At 42.7% G+C, this 27,253-nt stretch overlaps 1 protein-coding gene across 6 annotated transcripts in view; it reads right to left on the bottom strand.

The window, feature by feature from the left end:
- LOC126475512 (mucin-3A-like) overlaps positions 1-27,253 on the bottom strand; it is a 217,488-nt gene that overhangs the window by 39,562 nt on the left and 150,673 nt on the right. For all 6 annotated transcript variants that reach the window (XM_050103432.1, XM_050103433.1, XM_050103430.1 and 3 more), the window contains one exon: positions 12,743-12,844. In XM_050103432.1, coding sequence (XP_049959389.1) covers positions 12,743-12,844 — 102 coding nt within the window. The remainder of the gene's footprint in view (positions 1-12,742; positions 12,845-27,253) is intronic.

Genomic DNA, 27,253 nt, shown 5'->3' with positions numbered 1-27,253 from the left:
AGAAAGTAAGTGGTTAAAAAAAGAGCATTCTGTCAGGAAGTGGTGAACTGTTAGAGGTTGAGGGCAATGAATGGTGGGGGAGCACCACATAACAAATGGCAAGAGGGCCGAGAGTAGGTCGTCCAAGCTGATGGGAGGGGCTTAATCACCCAGAGCTTGTTCACATGAGGAGGACAAGGGATGCCAAAGTGACACCACCTGCTGACAGATGGAAACATGGAGATCATTGGAGGGAGTGGAAGAACTAGCTGGCCGAGGTACAATAACTGCAGCCTTGGCAGCAGAATCAGTGGCCTTGTTCCCCATCAGACTGACATGACCTGGAACCCATATAAACATCACAGTGGCTCCATCAAGAGTGAGCAAGTGATAGCTTTCCTGTACCCGTTGCACTAAGGGATGGATGGTGAACAGCACACTGAGGCTCTTAAGGGCACAGAGAGTCAGAGCAAATGACACAATTGAAAAGCCTATGTCGCCAGATGTACTGCATGACATGATACAGTGTGAAGAGCTCTGCTGCAAATACTGAGCAGTGTTCCAGAAGCCAATACCAAAACACATCGGTGCCAATGATGAAGGCACACCCGGCACCACAGTGAGTCTGAGAGCCATCAGTATACACAAAGGTACTATCGTGAAGTTTTGTGTGAAAGTTGTGAAATTTATGGTGATAGAGTGAGGTTGTAGTAGTGTCTTTAGGAAGTGAATGAAGGTCAAGGTGAACACAAGCCTCCGCATGAAGCCAGGATGATGATTGGTTCACATCCATTCGGGAAAGTGACAGGTAGCATGAAGTTCAGCCGCGGAAGCAAGGGCCAAAAGTAAACTCCAGGAGGTAACAGAGAAGACAATGCGCCCCACACTGGAGGTCAAAGTAGTCATCAAAGAAAGAGGCGTAGGATGGGTGGCCAGGCATGGCAGACAAAACAGTATGCGTATCTCCGAGGAGAAAGTCACGGTATTATGACAGCAGTTGTTTGGCAACTTCAGCATACACACTCTCAATCGGGCTAATGTAAAAGAAGCCAATGGCCAAAAGGGTGCCATGATAGTGGATAGTATAGAGAGGGTGTAAGAGGGACAGACATGCAGAGGCATAAACAAAACAGCTAGAGTCTAGTTTCGACCAGATAGGGAACTGATACAAATGGAGGAGGGTGGTCCGATACGCTCCCCAGGAAGTACCACTGAGGACACGTAGGACTTTGAGAGGCAATGTACAGTGGGCATCCAGGTAAGACACACGAGAGGGCCAAAAACGTTTCCTATTGAGCATGAGCCCCAGCAGTTTCATAGTTTCAGTGAACGGAAGAGCAACAGACCCAAGATGTAAAGACGGTCGAAGAAACCAATGGTGCCACCAGCAATTCATACAGACAGTTTTGTCAGTGGAAAAGCAAAAGCCATTATTGATGCTCCATGAGTAAAGGTCACTGAAACATCACTAAAGATGCCACTCAAGGAGACAAGAACTTCAATAGATCACAAAATTGTCAATGAAAAGGAAGCTGGAGTTACCCAGCAGGAAATGGGCCAGAGCAGGGTTACTGGCGATAGCAAAGAGGGTGACACTAGGATGGAACCCTGAGGCACACCGTTTTCCTGAAAAAAGGTGTCCAACAAGGCAGAACTCACACATACCTTGAAAACTCAGTCTTTTAACAAATCCTGAAGGAAACAGGGCATGTGGCAATGGAAGCTCGCCCCACGTGTAGAGAGTACGGAGGATAGCAGTCCTCCAGCAGTTGTCGTAGGCTTTCTTCAAATCAAAAAACATGGCCACAGTCTGGTATTTCTGCACAAAACCATTCATGACATGGGTTGACAAAGTGATGAAATGGTCAACCACAGAACGGCACACTCAAAATCCACACTGTGCAGTGGTTAGTAAATTGTGAGACTCAAGCCACCATACCTGCCAGGCAAGAATTATACATTCCATCACCTTGCAAACAGAGCTGGTGAGAGAGGTGGAGTGATAACTATAAGGAAGGTGTTTGTCCTTGCTGGCCTTAGGCATGGGTATGACAGTGGCTTCAGGCCAGTATGTGGGAAACATGCCCTCTGCCCAGATGTGATTGCACATATGAAGGAGAAAGTGCTTACCCGCAAGAGAAAGGTTCTGCAACAACTGAATGTGAACATTGTCCGGCCCTGGGACAGAGGATTGGGATGAAGTGAGAGCATGATCTAGCTCCCTCATAGTAAAAGCAGCATAATAGCACTCATGATTCTAAGAAGAGAAGAGTATCACCCGAGTCTCCTCCACTTGTTTCCAATGGAAGAAGAAAATTGGGGAATAGACGTTGGTCCCAGACAGCTGTCAGAGGTTGGCCCACATGATGGAAGATAGTGTGGAACTGCTAAAAGTACTAGTAAAGGAAATCCAGGTAGCTTCCCTGCTATCCCAAAGAACACGACAACAACACTGTGCATGCAACTGTTTGTAATGAATGCAGTTTGCCATCATAGAATGATGGTTAAAAATACAGAGAGCAAGTCTCTGTGCACAAACTGCTTCACAGCACACCTCAGTCCACCAAGGGACCGGACATGGTGCAGCAAAGAGGAAGATAGTTAATTAGTTAGTTAGTTATGTGTTCCATTGATCAATCTCACAGTAACAGTTATGATGTGGAATGTGTAAAAAGTGCATAAGAAATGTGCAATTGAAAGTTAAGGGTTCAAAAATTCATCTATGGTATAGAAGGAGTTGTCAAGAAGATATAATTTCAGTTTATTTTTAAAACTGTTACTGCGGTCTGTCAGATATTTTATTTCATCTGGCAATTTATTGAAGAGTTTTACAGCAGCGTATTTTACCCCTTTCTGTGCCAAAGATAGGTTAAGTAGAGGATAGTGTAAGTCATTCTTTCTTCTGGTAATATAATCGTGAATGTCACTGTTGTTCTTAAACTGGTCCATGTTGTTGAGAACAAATTTCATTACTGAGTAAATGTACTGTGAGACTGTTGTAAGAATTCCTAACCTTTTAAAAAGATGCCTACAAGTACATGTCACAGAGAATGGACCACTCAAGAGATGGCCAAGCTGGGCAGTACAGAAAGAGAGATCCAAATGGGAATAGGTATGAATGGAGTCTGAAAGGAACATTGGTGCTCTCATGTAAGGCAGATGAGATGAAGGTTATTGAGGAGGTCAGCCAAAAAGGCACCTCTCTGACAGGTTATGGGTGAACCCCAAAGGGGATGGCATGCTTTAAGTAATGTATGTGAAATTCGTTGAAATTTGACATTTTCTGTTTTCTACTCCATAATGTACTTTGGACTTTCCTGAACATTTTGGTATATAATACATTAAGATCAGACAATTGTGAGACCTTCAAATAACATATGTGTGACTGTCAAATTTTGCAGCTACGCAATACTGCTACAGTTAAGCAGTCATATCTTGGGAACTACACACTCTAGAAGGCTGTGAATAACTTTGTTTTGTGCCTACTGCTATGTCTCAGAAGTTGGCATTACGAATAAACAAATCAGTCCTTTGTTTCTGATATGAGTTTTTGTTGAAAGTAGTGTGATTATCAGCTATTTTTGTAGTAAGCTAACTTCTATTGCTTTTTATATGTAAATAAGATGACTAAGTGTAAAAGTAACTTCAAGAACGCAAATTTGCATGTAACAGATATGTGAGACCTGCATTTTCTCCTGAAGTTCTTAAAAACACATGTGTTAGCAGTGAAAGAAACCATGATAATGTTTCTGAAGTGACCACACCCCCAAGTGCATCGAAAAGGAAAGTAACTTTAGAAACGGGTGACTGTGGAAAAAATAATGATATTTTGGACAACGTCATTATTGATCTGAAAATCCTTGCACAAGTTCTTTCTGAAACTGTCTCTTGCTGTCTTTGTGGTGGTGAAGTTAAACTTTATAAGAATTCTTGCCATCCAAGAGATGCGCTTCGTAGATGAAAACCATTTCGACACAGAACATTACAGGATTTACAAAGGTAAACCTGCTGTCAGAAGAGGAACACCATTATTGTTTGGTACAGGGTTTGCAGTACACAAATCAGTCATGGATAACATCATAGACTTCAATTCAATATCAGAACGTATCTCGACACTGTCCTTCAAATCAGGTAATAAAGCATACACAATTATCAACGCACATGCACCTACAAATGACCATAACAGAAAGAAGCCACAAGAAATTGAAGACTTCTGGGAAGACATGGAGGAAGTAACTAACAACGTACCAGAAAGACATGTGAAAATTGTAATGGGTGATTTCAACGCGCAGCTTGGTAAGGAGAGAAAATTCAGAGAAATAACAGGCCCATACTCAGCACATATTCGCACGAACAGAAATGGGGAACACCTCATAAAATATTGTCAAAACTTTAACCTCAAAATCATGTCAACACAATTTCAAAAACCAAGACGAAAACTTACAACATGGAAAGCACCCAACACAGTGTGGGGAGAATTTCAGATTGATCATGTGGCCATATCCAAGAAAAATTCGCGGGAAATTCTAAATGTCAGAACACGTAAAGGAGTCTTCGAGTCTGATCATTATTTGCTACAAATTAAGATTAGGCCAATCCCAAGACTGAAACAGACAGCGCAAAACAAAATAGTCAAACCTGATCCGGAATACTTGAAGATAAACAGGGATAAAATCGTTGAAGAAATTAATAGGCACTCAATAGACACATGGACAGATCTGGCGAAGGCAGTTCAGAAGACTATGTGCTGGGCACAACCACCTAGAAAACGCAAACATAGGTGGTGGAACGCAAAGTGTGATGAAGCCATTGAGAGAAGAAAGCAAGCATGGGACAAGTTCAGTAGCTACAGAAATTCAGAAACATGGAAAGAATTTCACGAAGTTCAGAAACTAGCATCGAAGGAAATCAGAAGGGAAAAACGAGCATATGACAATAACAGACTAAAAGAAATTGAGGAAGATTTCAAAAGAAATAACACAAGAAATTTTTACAGAACTTTCAAAGAAAATATTAAGGGCTATCAACCCCCTAGCCTCTGCTTCCGAAGAACAGATGGATCCCAGGAAACAAACACAAAAGAAAACTGTAAAATTCTCAAACATTACTTTGATAAACTTCTTAATTGCAAAAAACCTACAGGAAAATTAACATTCCAAAAGACCACATCTAATGCCGATTCTGATCCACCCACAATAGAAGAGATAGAGGAAATCATAAAACAAATGAAAAATAACAGAGCTGCCGGAGAAGATGGTATTATCGCCGAGATCTGGAAACTCCAAGATGAAAACATCACCAAAAAAATCCATAAGATTATCTCCGAAATTTGGATCACAGAGAAAGTGCCAGAGGAATGGAAATGTGCATTGATCCATCCGTTACATAAAAAGGGTGATAAGTCAGATCCAAACAATTACAGAGGCATTTCGCTAGTACCAGTTACATACAAAATTTTCTCTAAGGTGCTATTAAACAGACTAGAACCACAAGCAGATCTGCAAATTGGGGAATACCAGGCAGGCTTCAGAAAAGGGAGCTCATGCATCGAACAGATCTGGAACTTGAGTACACTTTTGAAAGTCAGACAGGCAAGAAACACTGTAGTTACCTTTGTGGACTTTAAGAAAGCATATGATTCCATAGACAGACAGACACTCTTTGACGTACTGGAAGAATATGGTATCGACAGAAAAACCAGGGCACTTATACAACAGACGCTTACAGACACTACCTCCAAGATTAAGTTCATGGGAGAAATTTTGGAACCCTTCCACATACACACAGGTGTCCGACAAGGAGACGGGCTCTCACCAATTCTGTTCAACATGGTGTTAGACAAAATTATCAAGCAGTGGGAGGAACAAGTTAAAGGAATACAGCTGGGAAGAACATGTGAAACCAAAACAATCATAAAATGTCTGGCATTTGCAGATGATATAGCCATACTCAGCAATAATACACAGGAGGCAAAGGAAGCACTGGAATGCTTGCATGAAATAGCTGCCAAAACAGGTCTGCAGGTATCTTACGAGAAGACACAATATATGGAACGACAGACCAACAATGTACACACCATGCATACGGTATATGGATCCATAGAAAGAGTCGAAAAATTTAAGTATTTAGGGGAGTACATACAAATGGGAGGATCAAACAAGGCGGCTAACATGGAACGAACGAAGAAACTCCAGAAGGCATACAAACTCACATGGTCACATTATAATAAGAAAAGCATATCGAGGCAGGCCAAACTTAGGCACTACAAAACAGTTGTATTACCAGAAGCATTGTACGCGTCAGAAACAACCACAATTGGAGCATCAGGCATCATAGACACAGAAAAAATAGAACGCAAAATTCTCAGAAAAATATTTGGACCAATTCACAGAGATGGCGTATGGATGAAGCGACCTACCAAAGAGCTGTACCAGCACACTGACAGACTAACAGACGCGATCAGAAAATGCAGATTAACTTTCTATGGGCACATACAGAGAATGGACAACAACCGACTTACAAAGAACATTTTTGATGTAGTAAACAGCTCAAGCAAGAAAACAAATTGGTATCATGAAATAGACGAAGACTTAAGGCAGATAGGGATCAACAGGCAAATGATAGGAGACAGGAAATACTTCAGAAACAAAGTTAGGAGTGCAAAATTTATTGTAAAGGAGAGAAAGAAGAAAGGAACATTATGGACAGAGCAAAGGAAACAGGAGCACAGCCAAAGGATGAAGAGATTTTGGGAAGAGAAGAGGAAGAAAGGAAAGAAGTGAAAATTGTGTCATCATGTGATTTTCGAGTTCAAACACTGTCCATAAGGGCAACAATGAAATGAATGAAATGAATGAATTGGAGCTAGAATAGGTGTTGTGTCTAAATTAATTATTAAATGTCATACATGCAAAAACAAAAAAGCATTTCATACTTCATCAAAGTGTTCAGGTAGTGAATTGTATGAAACTAATGTGAGACTGTTGTATGGCCTTAGATGCATTGGTAAAGGTGCAAGGGCTGATAATGTTCTCTACACTGTGTTGTATTTGCCAAAACCACCTTCTACGTACATGAAGTACGTAACAGTAATTAGGGACTCTGTAAATGCTGTGGCTGAAGATTCAGTGGTTGCTGTTACATCAGAAGCTGTTGAACAAAATGAGGGTGACACAGAGATCACCATTTCTGTGGATGGATCCTGTCAAAAGCATTGTTTTAGTTCTAAAAATGGTTTTACATCTGCAATAAGTATTGGATTTTGAATTTCTCAGTAAGTACTGCCAAGGTTGTACAGTGAACCAGAAGAATAGATTACTTCATAAGCAGCAGTGTATAAAAAATTATAATGCCACAAGTGGAAGACTGGAGCTAAAAGGAGCAGTTAACATTTTCCAGTGTTCGCAGAGGGAGAGAGGTGTCAGAGATGTGTATTACTTATGTGATGGAGACATCAAGGCTTTCATTGTAGTACAAAACAGTAAGCCAGTTCCTGTACAAAAACTCGAGCATGTAGGATATGTCAAGAAAAGGATGCGAACACATCTGCATAGCCTAAAAACCAAGCTGGGTAACACAAAACTGTCTGATGGCAAGACAATAAAATGTGCTGGAAGACTACTGGACAAAGTAATTGATGAATTACAGGAGTATTATGGGAAGGCCAGTAGAGGTAACTGTGACAATTTAGAGACAATGAAAAGAGCTGTGTGGAGCACTTTCTTTCATCGAATATCAACTGATGAAAAGGCGTGTCATGCTTTGTGTCCACCTCCACCAAACACTTGGTGTAAATATAGGCAAGCTGAATTTTCTGGCACCATGCATGGATTTACATGTAAACATTCTCTTCCTTTGGCAGTAATGGAGGCAATCAAACCTATTTACAGAGATTTGGCAAATCCTCAGCTACTAAAGAAGTGTTTACATGGGAAGACCCTGAATGTGATTGAGTCCTTCAGTAATGTTGTGTGGTGCTGTATGCCTAAAAATGTATTTGTTGGCCTAATGACTGTAAAGTGAGCAGAGTCTGATGCTGTAATAAATTTTAATGGTGGGAACTATGAAATACTTAAGGTTCTGGAGAAGTTAGAGGTAAGATTTGGACAGAACACAGCTAAAGGACTACAGGAACTGGATGAGCTTCGTGTACGTGAAGCAGAGTTAGCTGCTCTGAAAATGATAAAAGGAGCAAGAAAGAAAAGGAGGAGGCAAGCACTGGGCTGTTGTGACACTGAAGAAGACACAGACTATGGGCCAGGACAATTCTAGTGCATAAAAGATGCAGAAATGGAAGTCAGTATAAGAATTTGTAATATAAAAAGTTTTAAACCTCAGTATCTCTTAACTACATTTTTTGCAATAAATGACCCATTTTCTAAAAAAGTGCTGATGGTAGATACATGAAATTTTCACAGCATGCCAAGTGTGAGATTCAACACATATGGAACTAGAATAATTAAAATTTCCTGAGTTGTTCTGTTTTTATGTTCATTTATTTGCAAAATTCTTTCAAAAAATTTAGTGTTTGAAAAAGAAGATTACATGCCCCACAATACAATTTTACTATTAATTCTAGTTCAGTGTATCTAGAAAGGTGCATTCAATAATTATGGAAAATTGTAAGTCAGTATCTTAAAAAGTTTCCAAGATAATGGGTCACAAAATTCGATAATTTAACATTGGCGGCGTAGGACATACAATGTCTACTTAAAGTCACTGAGCAGCAGAAAGGGGTGAGGCAGTGGCCCAATAAGCTGATGGAAGTTGGCCCTGGTGACAGCAAGTGATGGAGTGATGTATAAGGTGGACTGCAACAGCTTGAAGCTCGGTAGTCAGGGAGACAGGTTGACTAAGAACCTTATCCCATATGAGCAGCATGAGTCCCCCACGTCATAGAATGCCATCCTCAGGAGAAGGTCAAAGTGCTCTGGGAAAAAATGCAAGAGCTGAAAGCGGTCATGAGAAAGCAATTTTTTGTTTCCTGGAGCAGAGAACAAATGGACCCTCCTATTCTAAGAGTTGCTGTAAGTCCTCTTAGTTGGATCGAAGGCCATGGACATCCCACTAGAGGAGAGTCATAATGAGGAAAGGGGAGGAGGGAAAAAATGAAGGGGAGTCACCTCGGCAGTTGCTGAGTGCCAGCCTTCGAAGACTCACTGCAACGGAGTGCAGAGGCTTGAGGATCCTGCTCCATGAGATCTGAAGAGGCATTGGCATTCTCCCTTTGTGGATTTGTAGAGTCCAGGGCAGAAAAATGGTTGGTGATGTGCACCAGCAACACATAGGTCGTCCGGGTGAGGGTATCACGTGGCAACATCATCGAAGAGGGTCTCCGAGTTGGCAAAGGAGAAGACCAATTGCCTTTGTTTAACTTCTTGGAGCCTTTCTGGTTGGTAGAGGAAGACTCAGACGTTTGATGGCTGGAGGGACACAGGAAGTCTGTAGGAGTATTCCTTCTGTCCTATCTGGCCTGCCAATTGTATAGCAGGTGACTTCCCCAGTGAGGCAAAAGTTTGGTGGCTTGTTGCACAGCTGGAGGAGGAGACGGGTCTGCTACAATGACAATGGATGATTTCTTAATTGCAGTGCTGAATTTGAGGTTGCATGTCTGCATGGCCACGTCATTCGTGGAGTGAGATGTAGCAAGTACAGTACTTTAAGTGCTGGATGATAGGATGCAGGGTTTCCGACTAGCCAACAACTTCCGAGCAACAGGGTAAGGCACTTTTGCCTTCACCCAGATCTCCGGACAGTCTGCTTATCAAGATACATGGGACAATCTTGGAAGGAGGAGGCATGGTTGTCATTGCGGTTGATACAGTGGGGAGGAGGTGGACAATTGCAGTCGTGAGCAACCCTATCACAGGTTACGCATTTGGCCGGGTTTCAACAGGACATTTGAGTGTGGTTGTAACAACGACACTGGTTGCAGCGCACCAGGTTTGGAATGTACTGTCAACTGTGATAACATTGATGGAAGCACCACTCTATCAAAATTGAGAACAAGAGTGTGTGTGGGACTAAGGATGCATCTACCTTTTTTATCACATAATGGACTGCAATGCACTCTGATCAGAGATGCATGTTTGGATTTCTGCCTCAGCCAGACCACTGAGCAGCATAGTGTAAATAGCACCATTGGAAGAATTCAGTGTCTGATAAACCTCAACATGAACAAGATAGCCATGGAGGAGCAAAGCTGCAAATAGTAATTGTGCTTGAGAATCAGAAGTAGCTAAGTGCCATTTTGTAAATGAGAGCAGGATTTCACAGGGCCAGCAATTACATCAACACTTTTCTAAATAATAAATGGATTAAACATAGCAAAGGACTGACTGTCGTCAGTACGTGAAACCATGAGGAACCATTGTACAGCTGGGAGGGTCTTTGAATCGTCAGCCTCAATCTGTTTATGTTTGGTAGACACTGACTGAGAAGAAGATGACTGGTTCACTGTGAGAAAATCCCCCACGATTGCCAGCATCTCCAATGGTACACTCCTTCCAACTGTGGACCCCCTCTGAATGGGGGGAACACGCCTTAGGTAATTGTTCACACCTCAGGTCACACCTCCTGAACACTTGACAGAGGGACCAATCGGCAATTTGGGAAGATAGCAGCTCAGGCAATCATCTCTCCCTGGGCCTGGCCTGTACCAGGGAGTACATGCGAACCCTACCTGTCGATTTCGGGTTGGGAATTATGCATTACCCAATCACCTGTTACACATCAGATGCATGGACTGGCCTTCAGGAGCACACAGTGAGGAAGAAGAAAAAGAGGAACCTCAAAGGCCAAAGCAGAGGAAGGATAGGAGAAGGGGAATGAAGAAAGAAAAAAAGTATGAAGACAGTGGACAGACTGTTCTGATATCAGCTACTAAATATGCAGAACACATTTCCAAAAACATCCCACACATTCCCCATGGCAGGGGAAAAGGAACAGCAATAGGATAGGCATGCAGTACAGAAGGGAAAAGATGCTGTAATGGCTGGGGCCCCGTGGTAGCCAAACACGAACCCATCAAAGAATAGTGAGCCCCCTGGGTGTGAGACCACTTGGTGTGAGACTGTCCACTAATGTGGGACAGAGTGAAGCAGAGCTGGCACAATGAAGTGGCAGCTCACAGTAAGATCTCACAGGGCCTGCTTAAGGCTTTTTGTGAAGTGAAAGCAGTTTCTAGGTCTGGTTTACCTTTCGTTTGTGTTACTTTGAATCATGAATCCATTGTGCCTTGCTGGACTCAGATAGTAATACACTGCTGTTTGACTACTAGTAGTATAATGGGCTTCCTCCTCTGCAAAAGGTACACAATGTCAGTTTTTTAATGAGGAAATGTTGCTTGCCTTGGGGAAAATTTGAGTTAATTAAAAAACTTCTTCTTATTTCTTATGTTTGATTTTACTGTTAAATAAATTAATTGGAATTGTATCAATTTATTTGTTCCAGACTCTTACCACTCACTAACCTAGCTCCCTACCATCTTATATACAATGTAGGCTTTCACAGCTGGAATTTATGTTCTTGTTAATTTTAGGTTTATGAGCATTAGGCTATGGTCTAAAGGATGTGTGTACACCCATTGTTTCATCTCTTAATGCTGGAGACACTTTCAGCTTTTCCGATTTCAAAAAACAACTTAGCAAAATCTTTATAGCCCCAGAATAAATTTCCAGCATTAGGAGATGAAATGTGTCTTATATCACGGTCTAATGCCGATAAAACTAGAATCACAAAGAATGTAACAACAGATTAGCCAAACCAATTTTTCCAGTTGTTAATTGGACCAAAAAAAAGGCTCAATGAAAATCAAAAACATTTAGAAGAGCTGACCATACAGAATGAACAAATACAAAATAAAGAAAATTTCAGAATAAAAATCAAACACTTCCATTATTTTTTAGAAATAGTAATAAAAAGCAAATATAAAGAACCTTCAGTGAAGAACAAAGAAAACAACAAAGGGGGTACCTTTAAAAAAGTGCAGAGATAAATGGAAAATGAATACCAGCCAAAAAAATAAATAACAAGAAACTGTTTTACACAATCTACAATTCGTAAAATTCACACCAAGAACAAGACAGAAACGATGTACAAACCCAGCAGAATGGAAATCTTGAAGGTGACAGAAACACACAGAAACAAACAATATACCATGATCTTTCAGAATAACCGATCTAGGGACATCAGGAAGGTAAAGACATAGAATGGTACACAGAAGTGTAAGGAAGGGAGAACATGTTATCTTAAACCTAGAATATGATATTCCTATGCCATGTAGGAAGAAAGAATACAAACTTCTTTCCCATCAACAGATCAAATCAAAGAATCATTACTAGAAATATGGGGTATGAAGACTTGAACTAATTTCTTTTGATCCAATATTAAGGAATGTTCATTGTTGACAATTTGGCAATTTTCTAAAATGCAAATTTCACAGATGGAGAAGTTAAAATTAAAATTCTCTGGGCTATAATGCTGTAACCTTCCTGAAGATGCCCTTCACAGATAGGCATGAAATGTTGGGTTATCTAACAGATCATAGAAGACCATGGCATAATAATCTGACAAATTTTGCCAATTTTAAATATTCTTTGTCTAAATGCATTTTGTTGACAAGACAGATAAATGCAGAAAACTTAATAAGACTCACTATAATAGCTGCAAATATATTTTAATGTATCTGGTATTAACAAGTTATCAGCTATGGTCACAAAAATATATATGGGATCTAAATCTGAGTTGTATCTCATATAATCACCTGTGATCCAGGACGTGCTAAGAGAAAACCAAGCCCTCTTGGCACAGCAGGAGTTGTAGATGTTGTCGCTCTTGTTCTGTGTCTCCCGCCATTAAGTAATTCCTAACCAGATGAAAAAAATGGTATTCAGCAGCCTTTCATTTTCTTTTATGAATAATTCAACAAACATTTAATGCTACTAAATTTTAATGTATACAACAAACAAAAATATTTGAAAGCATCAGCCAAAAATCAGAAACAGCACAAATGTCTGTAGAGTGAGAAATAGCAGGAGTCTAAAACAGAGTGGGAAAATAATATAGTTTGTTTATATATTTATTTTATGCAGTATTAGCAGGGTACTAATAACATGCACACAGAGATTAATTACATAATACAAAGAATCAATTACAGGCGAAATTCAATAAAATATAGACAGAAAGTAATAGGAGTAAAAATACAGAGTTTAATATGTACAATAAGAATTAATAAAATACAGACAGGAAGGTAAAGAAAAACAAACAAACAGCAAGAGCTGTTCTGTGGAGAGCCCAGTATTTGGCAGTGCTCACTGCTGTTTTGTTAGCTGCAGCAAGGTCACTGATAGTGCAGTATCTGGCAGGTCCTTGCAGACTAGCAAAAGCCGTTAGTCCTGTACATCACCACACTGGCAAATTTCATCATCATTGCTCAAGCCCCATTTCCTGTGGTTGACTTTGCATCATGACATCCCACATCTCACTCCATTCAGCACCTTCCATGACACATAAAGCAGGTGTGAGCTTGCAGCTGGTTCCTCTTTGACATTCATTTGGTATGACTCAAGGAAACAAATCACATCCAAATTTCATTCAATGAGTTCCAGGAGATGAAGGAATTGCTGTAGTTGTCAGTGTGGTATTCTTTCTTGATCTCAGTCTTGGTTTCAGTGCCCATGTTCAAACAAAGGATTCTGTGATCAGTTTCCTGCTTCTTCTTCTCCACTTCTGAAGCTGCTTTCCTGTGGATATTTGGTAGTACTATGCATGTAATTTGGTACAGTTCACTGACAGGAATTGGTCATAGACAGCCAGTCACAATGTGTCCAGTCACTTTCAGAGCTGTTTGCATGTACAGGATGTTGCCAGACTGATGCAGGACATTCTGCTGCGGAGAAACATAGAGCCAGGGCAGATGTTCGAAGCACTTTTGGCAGAGTGCCCCAGGAGTCTCTGTAAGTTTATGGATGCTGTTGTTCCTTACACATACTTTGAGTTTTATTTCTTCACAGTGAGCTTTGAAAGTGTAACAGAGTAGATGGATTCCTTCCACCTTCACAATAATTCTTTATTATTCCACTCTTGACTGGCATGCAGAAAAAAGAACACCTATACTTTTCCATGAGAGCTCTTACTTCCCTTATTTCATTATGATGATTGTTTCTCCCTATGTAGCTTGGAATCAACAAAATATTTTGCCGTTTGGAGGAGAAAGTTGGTGATTGAAATTTCGTGAAAAGATCTCCTACAATGAGAAATGCGTTTCTTTTAATTATGTCCACTCCAAACCCTTTATCATATTTGTGACACTCACTCCCCTATTTCTCAATAATACAAAACACACTGCCCTTCTTTGAACTTTCTTGCTGAACATTAAAAATTGTGCTTAACTGCATCAGTGTTAAGTTACTGCTCTTGAGCAATATTGCAGGAAATCAGTGCAGTATGTGGCTATCCAATTATCTGTACCATAATTATAATAAATGAAACTCAAACTGGCCATAAACAGTAGTTCATTCAGCGTCCAAATGAAATTAAAGTGTGTGAATTGCAAATCTGATGTAAACTGTATTATTGACAACAGCCTTTTTTCTATGTCTGCTTTTCTGCCAGTTTCAAAGGTGGAGCAGCTACCATGGGCAAATTTGCATAGGTAACAGGTGGGATACGAATGTAGGGGATTGGCCCATCTTTACTCCATGGTATTAGGAGTGTCACAATGGACTAGTTGTTCTCCTCTCCAAGTTATGTTCAGTCATCTTTTGGCTTTCCTATTTCTTAGGTGAAATGCACAAACTTGTGTCTTAACAGGATTTGACTTCAGATGGTTATCATCATAATATTTGGGCAGATCTTTGAGAGCCCTTGACTGCTTTATCTACACCTCCTCACAGGCTTTACTTTGGGAAGCAATTATTGTCTCTCCAGCATAAATAAATGCTTTAGCTCCAGAGCTAATTGATTGGTCATTTGTGTAGATGTTATACAGCATCAGGGACTACAAACCTCCCTGAGGGAGGCCATTTTTCTGCATCCTCAACAGATTTTTATTATTTTGTAGGGTGATAAAGTACAGGGAAGGAGCATCCATGAAGATCATGCAAGTAATATTATTCTCAATGAAAAACATGACATTTTAGATGATCAGGCGTACCTTAAATAAAGTTAGGAGAAATCCTAATGGCAGATCCTTCCACATCCAGGGGGGAAAAGATAAAGTAAAAGATTTTAAGACCCAGTCTTAGGTGAAATGTAATCATCAGTCAACTGGTTGCACACGATTTTTTAAAAAAACACATTAACCAGGTTTCAATAGTTCTAAGACTATCTTCATCATAATGGTAAAAGTTGCCCAGAAATATACATATGAGGTGCAGATAATACCCATAAAATAGATACAGATGTGAAAATTCTCAACCAAAACCAGAAAACTGCACTCACATGAAATCACATAACAAGTTTAAAATTTCAACAACAGAGCTCTCGTCAAATAATATGTTTGTGTTCCACGAGTCAAAATAAAAATCATAATCATTATTAGGATTTTTATTTTGTCTCATGGAATACAAACATGTCATTTGACAAGAGCACTGTTGCTGGAATTTTAAAGTTGTTATGTGTTTTCATGTTAGTACAAAGTACAGTTTTCTGGTGTTGATTGAGAATTTTGACATATGTCTTTATTTTATGTATACTATCTATACCTTATATATTTTTCTCAGGAACTTTTACCATTCTGGTGAAGATAGTCTTAGAGCTATCGAAACCTGGTTAATGTCCTTTTTAAAAAAATCATTTGCAAACGGATGGCTGACTATTACATTTTATATAATTTCATGCATGGTTGCTGGCTCACAGCCACAAAATGTTTAAAATATCAACATCTAGTATCTGTAGGTATTACGACAGGATCTGCCTTTTGAGCAGAAAATTTATCTTTTATTTCAGCAATTAGAAGTCCCTTAAAACCATCCAGAACTAGCATGGGTGTCTAAGCAAGCTGTGCCCCAGGTCTGCAATTCCAAACAGTAGACAACCAGTCACCTATCAGTTGCGTTGTCACCCAGCCCTTTTCTTGGCAGCGAATCACAAAGCCTACAGGAAGTTTTCTGTGGGTGTGGTTTTTCTCTTCAGAATGATACAATGTGGTAGCCTTCCCCCATCAGCTGTAACAGCTAACATCACAGTTATTTTATATTTTTTTTCATTCCAGGATCCTCTTAACGAGGGCACTTTTTGCCACATTCATGTCTACTGTCGTATTGCTTGATATGTCAAGAAACACTAGGGTTTTGTCAGCAATGCTACTCTGATGAAAGGAGTACGTGTGAGCCTTTTTCAACTGGATGACGTAACACTAGAAGTTGATCGGCTTCTTCTTGAAACCTGCTGGTGCTCTCTGTGCTAGTGTAGTACTTCACTGGAGAGCTAGGCCATTTCTCTGCATAAACTGATGACACCACCCAATGCTCACATGAAATTCTCATTGTGGCATGTAAAAGACTTTTTTGATTTCCAAGGCCTTCAGTTGGATCATTTCTCACGTGATAGGTGTCCAATATTTCCAGATACTTGCCACATTTCAGTCCCGTGAATGATTTTTTTTCATTGAAACTATCTTCTTCCACTTTTCTTTTGAAGCAACCCAAAGTTGTACATTAGATTTGCTCAGTATATACTTTCTTCTGGTCTCTCAGTTGGTTGTGGTGACGGCATAATGGACAATTGTAGGTCTGAAGCTTGCATTGTAACTATGCCAAATTCCTTAGCCTGGATGCTTTTCAGTCTAAATGGTCATTCACATCATCATAAATAAGGCTTTCTTATCTGTATCTAATGAAACAATACTGTTAGACCTACACAAAGTTAATGCCAGTATTACATCAGTAAAAGGTTGCACTGTTGCGTAATAAAATGTCATGTTGCCAGCTTTGGCTACAGACACCAATTGTATTGTTGAAAATGAGCTTAATTATTGCACAGCAATTGTTTGTAAAAAGACAAGGCATCGGATATGAGCTGCACTCTAATTTTTGAGGCTGAAATTTGGATAAAAAGTGCAGTTAGTTTTTGGATCAATACAATATATAGACAAAGCCACTAAGTATTTCACACTGAATGTGGAAGCATGGCACTTCACAGTGGTTACTGATCACATGCTGGCTCATTTTGTTTTGAACACCCCACGCAACTCATTCTCACCAAGAGAGTCCCATCATTTGGAATTTATCAGTCAGTTTACAACTGATATTTGACATTTATGTGGTGCAGATAATGTTGTAATTTGTTGTAGTTGATTATTTCTCTGGAATAAATGTGGTTTCCGCAGGCATTGGCCTCATGCAACTGGCTAGGGTGCAAGACAAAGCTGCAGAGTTACAGGTGTTTGCCAACACCCCAAATACAGGACTGCATCTACAGAATCTGCCAATGCTAGTATGGTGAGACCATCAGGCTCCCTGTATAGTTCTTCAGCCAACAGTGGGACTATCCACCTAAAGATACTCCCTTCTTATTACAACAAATCAAGACCTAGTTTCTTTCCATCCACAGCATCTTGCCACATGAACCCCTCCATTTTCCTTCACAAAGATCTCATTTTGTGCTCTCACATCAAGCTACATACAGACTCAGTAAGCATTGCACCTTACATGGATCTGTATCTGGTATTAGAATGCAATACCCACATGATGACGATATCGGTTAATGGCAAAACCTCCAAAGTTACTGTGGAATGAGTCAGGCTGGCCTTTCAGCTTTAAATGGGTGGCACAGTGGTTTGGGCCTACCATTGTCACCAGATGCCTAAGTCACATAACACAGCAGCTTACTCTGTCTTCAGACAAACCAACACCTACATAGACTGAAGCACTGCTGATTAGGCAATGCAGTCACTAGACCAGTCTTCACACAACATTCACTCCATTCCTCCTGTTTTACATCCAATCTGCACAAGAGAAAATAGATAATAAGACTGTGAATTGCCAATCCAGAAAAACATCAGCAATAAAAGATATACAACAGGTATAGTTTCTGGTTCTCTTCATAATGGCATGACACAACTACTCCAACACCCATAAGGTAAGATACACATATAACACCTCAGTTTTATTCTATGGATGAGGTTATAGGGAAATGGTAATCATTGCTACAATTAGTGTAATAGATATAACAAAATAGTTCATTCATCATGGCCTCAAAGTGAATTTCAGTAAATCTAAATTATTTACATTCACTTGTGACTATCACCAAGACAGTTTACCCTTATCTTAATAATGGTACATAATTGTGGGGATTTTCAACAGACAATATCTAAATAGCATGTTGCAAGTACAGAAGATGGTGACAAGGTTTATGCATGGTATGGGCATGAAGTTTATGTGCAGCATAAGTACTTAACAATATATTCTTTATGCCTATGTACCTAAATTGTTTACTTTTTGTGCATCAAGAAAAGGAACTATAATGTGCAGCTGTGATGTAAACAATTACAATCCCAAATGTAACTGCTTGCAAAAAGGAAATCAATTAAAAATTATAGACTGAAGCTTTTATATCAATGGTCTGATATGGTATAACAAATGTCAGACTCTTATAGAATATCTAAGGAGAATAATTTCAAGACAAAACTGAAGTCTTTTCAATAGCTAAATTGTTGTGTTTGTCCCAATAATTTTAAGTGAGATGTCTAGCAGCTCATTGACGTTTATGTTGCATTTCACTTAAGTTGCAAACCAGTGTGTGCAAGGACTATATCTGATTGGTACTTTTTACAAGATTTAGGTCTCACATTACCCTTTTAATTGAACATTGATTAAAACACTGATAATCAGACAATAATTAAGGAAGTATGATGTTTGCAAATACCATCTTTTTGGAGATCCCACATACAAAAGTGTAAATGAGATGTGGCCAAGTTCAGCCAGACAGCTTATCAAGTATTAAATAAGTGTCTTCCTTCCAGCATACTTCAAAGTGGAGGAAGCCCTTCTGGTTGAGCAAAAAATACTAAAAAGCTTTTAAAAACTTTATCTACTTCCCTATAATTAATTCAGGCACACTCAGTAGGAATAAAAAACAACATAGAATGATATTATTACAGAATATTTTTCAAAACCAAACTAATTTCACCTATGTATTAAGGCTACCAGTGGAGCAAAAAGAACTACATACTGTCAGTGGATCACAGCATAGGAACCAAATATAACACAAACCTAATATAACTAAAATGCTGAACTTATTTCCCAGTTTCCAGTCATGAATCACCCTGTTAATTTTATTCCTCAGTAGAAATGAGTACACAGATATCAGCACCACTTGCTTTACAAAATAACAGAAATATATATAAATCAACAACACACTTCGAAACATGCCATGTGTCTTATTAAAAATAATGTGACTCAACAGATAACTATTCTACTGTGTTCTATATCAAGTAAGAACACAATTACCCAATCTGAACTAGACAAAATTTGAAATAGAATCAGGGGTTATATGCTGTTTCTAAATGAAAAAACTGGAGGCTATGCACATGATGAAATATAATTCAAACTGTAACTCTTCAGGCTTTCCCGGCGATCTAATGACATCTTGGGTTGTCGGGTGTTCTGCCGGATATCAGCGTCGTACTTGCACGATATTTCGGTCACATAGCTCGAGACCTTCATCAGGTGCGACCTGAGACTGCTCCTCGAGTGGATCTGGTCCAGTATTTATGCCTATGGACTTCCCCCTCCACCAACGGCTGCAGGCGCTTCCTCTGTGGTCCGCGCCCATTCCCTGTGACCTGCTGGAGCGTTGCTGCTCCGTTTTCCGTCCGCTGCGGTTCTAGGTGTTCCCTCTGCGGTCCGCGCCCACCAAACCCGCTCCTGGGGGTTTCATCTACGGTCTGGGGTACCAGGCGTTCCCCCTGCGGTCCGCGCCCGCTCACCACGACCTGTTGGAGCGTTGCCGCTCCGTTTTTCATCTGCTGCGGCTCTGGATGTTCCCTCTGCGGTCCGCGCCCACCAGTCCCACTTCTGGGTGTTCCATCTTCGGTCTGGTGCTCCTGGCAGTCCGTCAGGGGCTCGTTTACCATCTCCATGTCTCTGGTTCTTCTGTTTGTGTAGTGTTGCAGCTGGCCCCGTTGCTCCTTTAACAATTCCAGAGCCGGATCCCAGGCTCTGCTTAGCTGGTACCCTGTGTCACGATTCATAAGATCGTCAGCCATTTTAATCTCAATCGATTCTCTTATGACACTGTCCCAAAATCTGGGTGTTTGTGCTAGAATCTTGGTATCCTCATACTTCATGGCATGATCTAGCTCTAGACAGTGTTCAGCAATGGCTGACTTAGTCACCTGTCTTAATCTAGTGTGCCTCTGATGTTCTTTGCACCTGATCTCCACAGTTCTTGTCGTCTGGCCAATGTAGGACATGCCACATTGGCAAGATATATTGTAAATCCCTGGTTTTCGTAACCCCAGGTCGTCTTTGACACTCCCCAGCAGTCCCCCGATCTTGTTGGATGGACAGAAAACACACTTGATATTGTGTTTACGCAGGATCCTACTGATTCTGGCAGAAATAGAGCCAGCATAGGGCAGATATGCAACCTTCCTTGCTTCATCTTGGTCTTCTTCAGGAACCTGTGGTATAGTGGCTGGTCGGAGTGCCCTCTCAATTTGTCTGTCCATGTATCCATTCTTGGAGAAAACTGTTTTGAGACGTTCTATCTCTATGGGTAGATTCTCTTGGTCTGATAGGGCACGTGCTCTGTGGACCAAAGTCTTCAGAACCCCATTCTTCTGTGCAGGGTGGTGACAACTGTTGGCCTGCAGATATAAATCAGTGTGTGTAGGTTTTCGGTATACACTGTGGCCAATTGATCCATCTGCTTTCCTCTGGACTAGTACATCCAGAAATGACAGCTGGCCATTCTTCTCCAGTTCCATGGTGAACTTGATATTAGGGTGGCATGAGTTAAGATGTTCAAGAAACTCATTGAGCCTGTCCATCCCATGTGGCCAGATCACGAAGGTGTCATCCACATACCTAAAGAAGCATGTGGGTTTAAATGTGGCTGTCTCCAATGCCCTCTCCTCAAAACTCTCCATAAACATGTTGGCAACCACAGGGGACAGTAGGCTGCCCATAGCTACACCTTCAGTTTGCTCGTAATATTGGTTTCTGTACAGGAAATACGTGGATGTCAGTGTATGACTGAACAGGTCCAACAGAGCACCATCAAATTTCTCTGCAATCAGTTCTAGTGAGTCCTTCAGTGGGACCCTGGTGAACAGCGATACCACATCAAAACTAACCATGATGTCCGAATCTGTGATGTGCAGTTGCTTGAGGCGTTGCAGGAAATCTTCTGAGTTGCGGATGTGGTGAATACATTTCCCCACATATGGAGCCAGGAGACCCTTCAGGTACTTGGCTGTTGTGTACGTAGGTGCCCCAATATTACTGACAATAGGACGTAGGGGCACACCCTCCTTGTGTATTTTAGGCAGACCATACAGTCTGGGTGGCACTGGCGCTTTTTCCCGTAGTTGTCTGATGATCTTATCGGGCATCCCTGTTTCCTTCAAGAGAGCACTAGTCTTCTTGGCCACCTTGTCCGTGGGGTCACACTCCAGAATTCTGTATGCAGGGTCCTCCAGAAGTTGGCGTACTTTCTCATCATAATCCACTCGCTGCAAGATGACAGTGGAGTTCCCTTTGTCTGCTGGCAGTACCACAATGCTGTTGTCTTCCCGTAGTTTCTTGAGTGCAAGCCTCTCCTCGGTTGTGATGTTCGATTTCGGCGGCCTGGCCTTGGTGAGGGCCCTGCAGGTCTCTCGGCGGACTTCCTCTGCCACATTAGGTGGAAGTGTGGCTGCAACTTGCTCTACTGCACTGACAAAACCTGAAATGGGTACGTTTCTAGGGGTCGTAGCAAAGTTGAGACCCCTGCTGAGTACCTTTAAGGTTGTATCATCAAACTGTATGCCACTCAGATTCGTCACCGTGCGTGTCTCTTCCATCTGCTGTGCTTTCTTGCTCATGCGGTCAAACTTTGCAGATTGGCAAGATGAGGCATTCCTTCTAGCACACTCAGCTAAAGACCAGGAGGCACGGTCTACCCAATCCCAATCTTCTCTTGTTAAGGAAGCTGCCATGTACAGATGAATGTGTAACAGCTCCCTGGCCACAACATCTAACCTGTGGCGCATATCTCGAATCCTCTCTCTCACCAGTGCCATGCTAGCTCTGCGTTTTATCTTGTTCGCCGCTCTGGAGTTGATGTGATGTTTAATTCTGGCAAATACTGGTACCACTTCTCCATCTCGACACCTCAGCAAAAAACTGAGAGAACTCAGCATCTTCCCTTTCTTCTGCCGTAGCTTGTCCAGCTTCTTGATATTCTGATACATCTCCTCCCCGTAGAGACTTTTGATGTAACTCTTCAGGCTTTCCCGGCGATGTAATGACATCTTGGGTTGTCGGGTGTTCTGCCGGATATCAGCGTCGTCTGGCTCTATTTCTGCCAGAATCAGTAGGATCCTGCGTAAACACAATATCAAGTGTGTTTTCTGTCCATCCAACAAGATCGGGGGACTGCTGGGGAGTGTCAAAGACGACCTGGGGTTACGAAAACCAGGGATTTACAATATACCTTGCCAATGTGGCATGTCCTACATTGGCCAGACGACAAGAACTGTGGAGATCAGGTGCAAAGAACATCAGAGGCACACTAGATTAAGACAGGTGACTAAGTCAGCCATTGCTGAACACTGTCTAGAGCTAGATCATGCCATGAAGTATGAGGATACCAAGATTCTAGCACAAACACCCAGATTTTGGGACAGTGTCATAAGAGAATCGATTGAGATTAAAATGGCTGACGATCTTATGAATCGTGACACAGGGTACCAGCTAAGCAGAGCCTGGGATCCGGCTCTGGAATTTTTAAAGGAGCAACGGGGCCAGCTGCAACACTACACAAACAGAAGAACCAGAGACATGGAGATGGTAAACGAGCCCCTGACGGACTGCCAGGAGCACCAGACCGAAGATGGAACACCCAGAAGTGGGACTGGTGGGCGCGGACCGCAGAGGGAACATCCAGAGCCGCAGCAGATGAAAAACGGAGCGGCAACGCTCCAACAGGTCGTGGTGAGCGGGCGCGGACCGCAGGGGGAACGCCTGGTACCCCAGACCGTAGATGAAACCCCCAGGAGCGGGTTTGGTGGGCGCGGACCGCAGAGGGAACACCTAGAACCGCAGCGGACGGAAAACGGAGCAGCAACGCTCCAGCAGGTCACAGGGAATGGGCGCGGACCACAGAGGAAGCGCCTGCAGCCGTTGGTGGAGGGGGAAGTCCATAGGCATAAATACTGGACCAGATCCACTCGAGGAGCAGTCTCAGGTCGCACCTGATGAAGGTCTCGAGCTACGTGACCGAAATATCGTGCAAGTACGACGCTGATATCCGGCAGAACACCCGACAACCCAAGATGTCATTACATCGCCGGGAAAGCCTGAAGAGTTACATCAAAAGTCTCTACGGGGAGGAGATGTATCAGAATATCAAGAAGCTGGACAAGCTACGGCAGAAGAAAGGGAAGATGCTGAGTTCTCTCAGTTTTTTGCTGAGGTGTCGAGATGGAGAAGTGGTACCAGTATTTGCCAGAATTAAACATCACATCAACTCCAGAGCGGCGAACAAGATAAAACGCAGAGCTAGCATGGCACTGGTGAGAGAGAGGATTCGAGATATGCGCCACAGGTTAGATGTTGTGGCCAGGGAGCTGTTACACATTCATCTGTACATGGCAGCTTCCTTAACAAGAGAAGATTGGGATTGGGTAGACCGTGCCTCCTGGTCTTTAGCTGAGTGTGCTAGAAGGAATGCCTCATCTTGCCAATCTGCAAAGTTTGACCGCATGAGCAAGAAAGCACAGCAGATGGAAGAGACACGCACGGTGACGAATCTGAGTGGCATACAGTTTGATGATACAACCTTAAAGGTACTCAGCAGGGGTCTCAACTTTGCTACGACCCCTAGAAACGTACCCATTTCAGGTTTTGTCAGTGCAGTAGAGCAAGTTGCAGCCACACTTCCACCTAATGTGGCAGAGGAAGTCCGCCGAGAGACCTGCAGGGCCCTCACCAAGGCCAGGCCGCCGAAATCGAACATCACAACCGAGGAGAGGCTTGCACTCAAGAAACTACGGGAAGACAACAGCATTGTGGTACTGCCAGCAGACAAAGGGAACTCCACTGTCATCTTGCAGCGAGTGGATTATGATGAGAAAGTACGCCAACTTCTGGAGGACCCTGCATACAGAATTCTGGAGTGTGACCCCACGGACAAGGTGGCCAAGAAGACTAGTGCTCTCTTGAAGGAAACAGGGATGCCCGATAAGATCATCAGACAACTACGGGAAAAAGCGCCAGTGCCACCCAGACTGTATGGTCTGCCTAAAATACACAAGGAGGGTGTGCCCCTACGTCCTATTGTCAGTAATATTGGGGCACCTACGTACACAACAGCCAAGTACCTGAAGGGTCTCCTGGCTCCATATGTGGGGAAATGTATTCACCACATCCGCAACTCAGAAGATTTCCTGCAACGCCTCAAGCAACTGCACATCACAGATTCGGACATCATGGTTAGTTTTGATGTGGTATCGCTGTTCACCAGGGTCCCACTGAAGGACTCACTAGAACTGATTGCAGAGAAATTTGATGGTGCTCTGTTGGACCTGTTCAGTCATACACTGACATCCACGTATTTCCTGTACAGAAACCAATATTACGAGCAAACTGAAGGTGTAGCTATGGGCAGCCCACTGTCCCCTGTGGTTGCCAACAAGTTTATGGAGAGTTTTGAGGAGAGGGCATTGGAGACAGTCACATTTAAACCCACATGCTTCTTTAGGTATGTGGATGACACCTTCGTGATCTGGCCACATGGGATGGACAGGCTCAATGAGTTTCTTGAACATCTTAACTCATGCCACCCTAATATCAAGTTCACCATGGAACTGGAGAAGAATGGCCAGCTGTCATTTCTGGATGTACTAGTCCAGAGGAAAGCAGATGGATCAATTGGCCACAGTGTATACCGAAAACCTACACGCACTGATTTATATCTGCAGGCCAACAGTTGTCACCACCCTGCACAGAAGAATGGGGTTCTGAAGACTTTGGTCCACAGAGCACGTGCCCTATCAGACCAAGAGAATCTACCCATAGAGATAGAACGTCTCAAAACAGTTTTCTCCAAGAATGGATACATGGACAGACAAATTGAGAGGGCACTCCGACCAGCCACTATACCACAGGTTCCTGAAGAAGACCAAGATGAAGCAAGGAAGGTTGCATATCTGCCCTATGCTGGCTCTATTTCTGCCAGAATCAGTAGGATCCTGCGTAAACACAATATCAAGTGTGTTTTCTGTCCATCCAACAAGATCGGGGGACTGCTGGGGAGTGTCAAAGACGACCTGGGGTTACGAAAACCAGGGATTTACAATATACCTTGCCAATGTGGCATGTCCTACATTGGCCAGACGACAAGAACTGTGGAGATCAGGTGCAAAGAACATCAGAGGCACACTAGATTAAGACAGGTGACTAAGTCAGCCATTGCTGAACACTGTCTAGAGCTAGATCATGCCATGAAGTATGAGGATACCAAGATTCTAGCACAAACACCCAGATTTTGGGACAGTGTCATAAGAGAATCGATTGAGATTAAAATGGCTGACGATCTTATGAATCGTGACACAGGGTACCAGCTAAGCAGAGCCTGGGATCCGGCTCTGGAATTTTTAAAGGAGCAACGGGGCCAGCTGCAACACTACACAAACAGAAGAACCAGAGACATGGAGATGGTAAACGAGCCCCTGACGGACTGCCAGGAGCACCAGACCGAAGATGGAACACCCAGAAGTGGGACTGGTGGGCGCGGACCGCAGAGGGAACATCCAGAGCCGCAGCAGATGAAAAACGGAGCGGCAACGCTCCAACAGGTCGTGGTGAGCGGGCGCGGACCGCAGGGGGAACGCCTGGTACCCCAGACCGTAGATGAAACCCCCAGGAGCGGGTTTGGTGGGCGCGGACCGCAGAGGGAACACCTAGAACCGCAGCGGACGGAAAACGGAGCAGCAACGCTCCAGCAGGTCACAGGGAATGGGCGCGGACCACAGAGGAAGCGCCTGCAGCCGTTGGTGGAGGGGGAAGTCCATAGGCATAAATACTGGACCAGATCCACTCGAGGAGCAGTCTCAGGTCGCACCTGATGAAGGTCTCGAGCTACGTGACCGAAATATCGTGCAAGTACGACGCTGATATCCGGCAGAACACCCGACAACCCAAGATGTCATTACATCGCCGGGAAAGCCTGAAGAGTTACATCAAAAGTCTCTACGGGGAGGAGATGTATCAGAATATCAAGAAGCTGGACAAGCTACGGCAGAAGAAAGGGAAGATGCTGAGTTCTCTCAGTTTTTTGCTGAGGTGTCGAGATGGAGAAGTGGTACCAGTATTTGCCAGAATTAAACATCACATCAACTCCAGAGCGGCGAACAAGATAAAACGCAGAGCTAGCATGGCACTGGTGAGAGAGAGGATTCGAGATATGCGCCACAGGTTAGATGTTGTGGCCAGGGAGCTGTTACACATTCATCTGTACATGGCAGCTTCCTTAACAAGAGAAGATTGGGATTGGGTAGACCGTGCCTCCTGGTCTTTAGCTGAGTGTGCTAGAAGGAATGCCTCATCTTGCCAATCTGCAAAGTTTGACCGCATGAGCAAGAAAGCACAGCAGATGGAAGAGACACGCACGGTGACGAATCTGAGTGGCATACAGTTTGATGATACAACCTTAAAGGTACTCAGCAGGGGTCTCAACTTTGCTACGACCCCTAGAAACGTACCCATTTCAGGTTTTGTCAGTGCAGTAGAGCAAGTTGCAGCCACACTTCCACCTAATGTTGCAGAGGAAGTCCGCCGAGAGACCTGCAGGGCCCTCACCAAGGCCAGGCCGCCGAAATCGAACATCACAACCGAGGAGAGGCTTGCACTCAAGAAACTACGGGAAGACAACAGCATTGTGGTACTGCCAGCAGACAAAGGGAACTCCACTGTCATCTTGCAGCGAGTGGATTATGATGAGAAAGTACGCCAACTTCTGGAGGACCCTGCATACAGAATTCTGGAGTGTGACCCCACGGACAAGGTGGCCAAGAAGACTAGTGCTCTCTTGAAGGAAACAGGGATGCCCGATAAGATCATCAGAC

Source organism: Schistocerca serialis, chromosome 4 (genome assembly GCF_023864345.2).
Source record: "Schistocerca serialis cubense isolate TAMUIC-IGC-003099 chromosome 4, iqSchSeri2.2, whole genome shotgun sequence".
Classification (NCBI taxonomy): Eukaryota; Metazoa; Arthropoda; class Insecta; order Orthoptera; family Acrididae; genus Schistocerca; species Schistocerca serialis.
The sequence above is the reverse complement of the archived record's forward strand: the minus strand, read 5'-3'. Positions and strand labels throughout refer to the sequence as shown.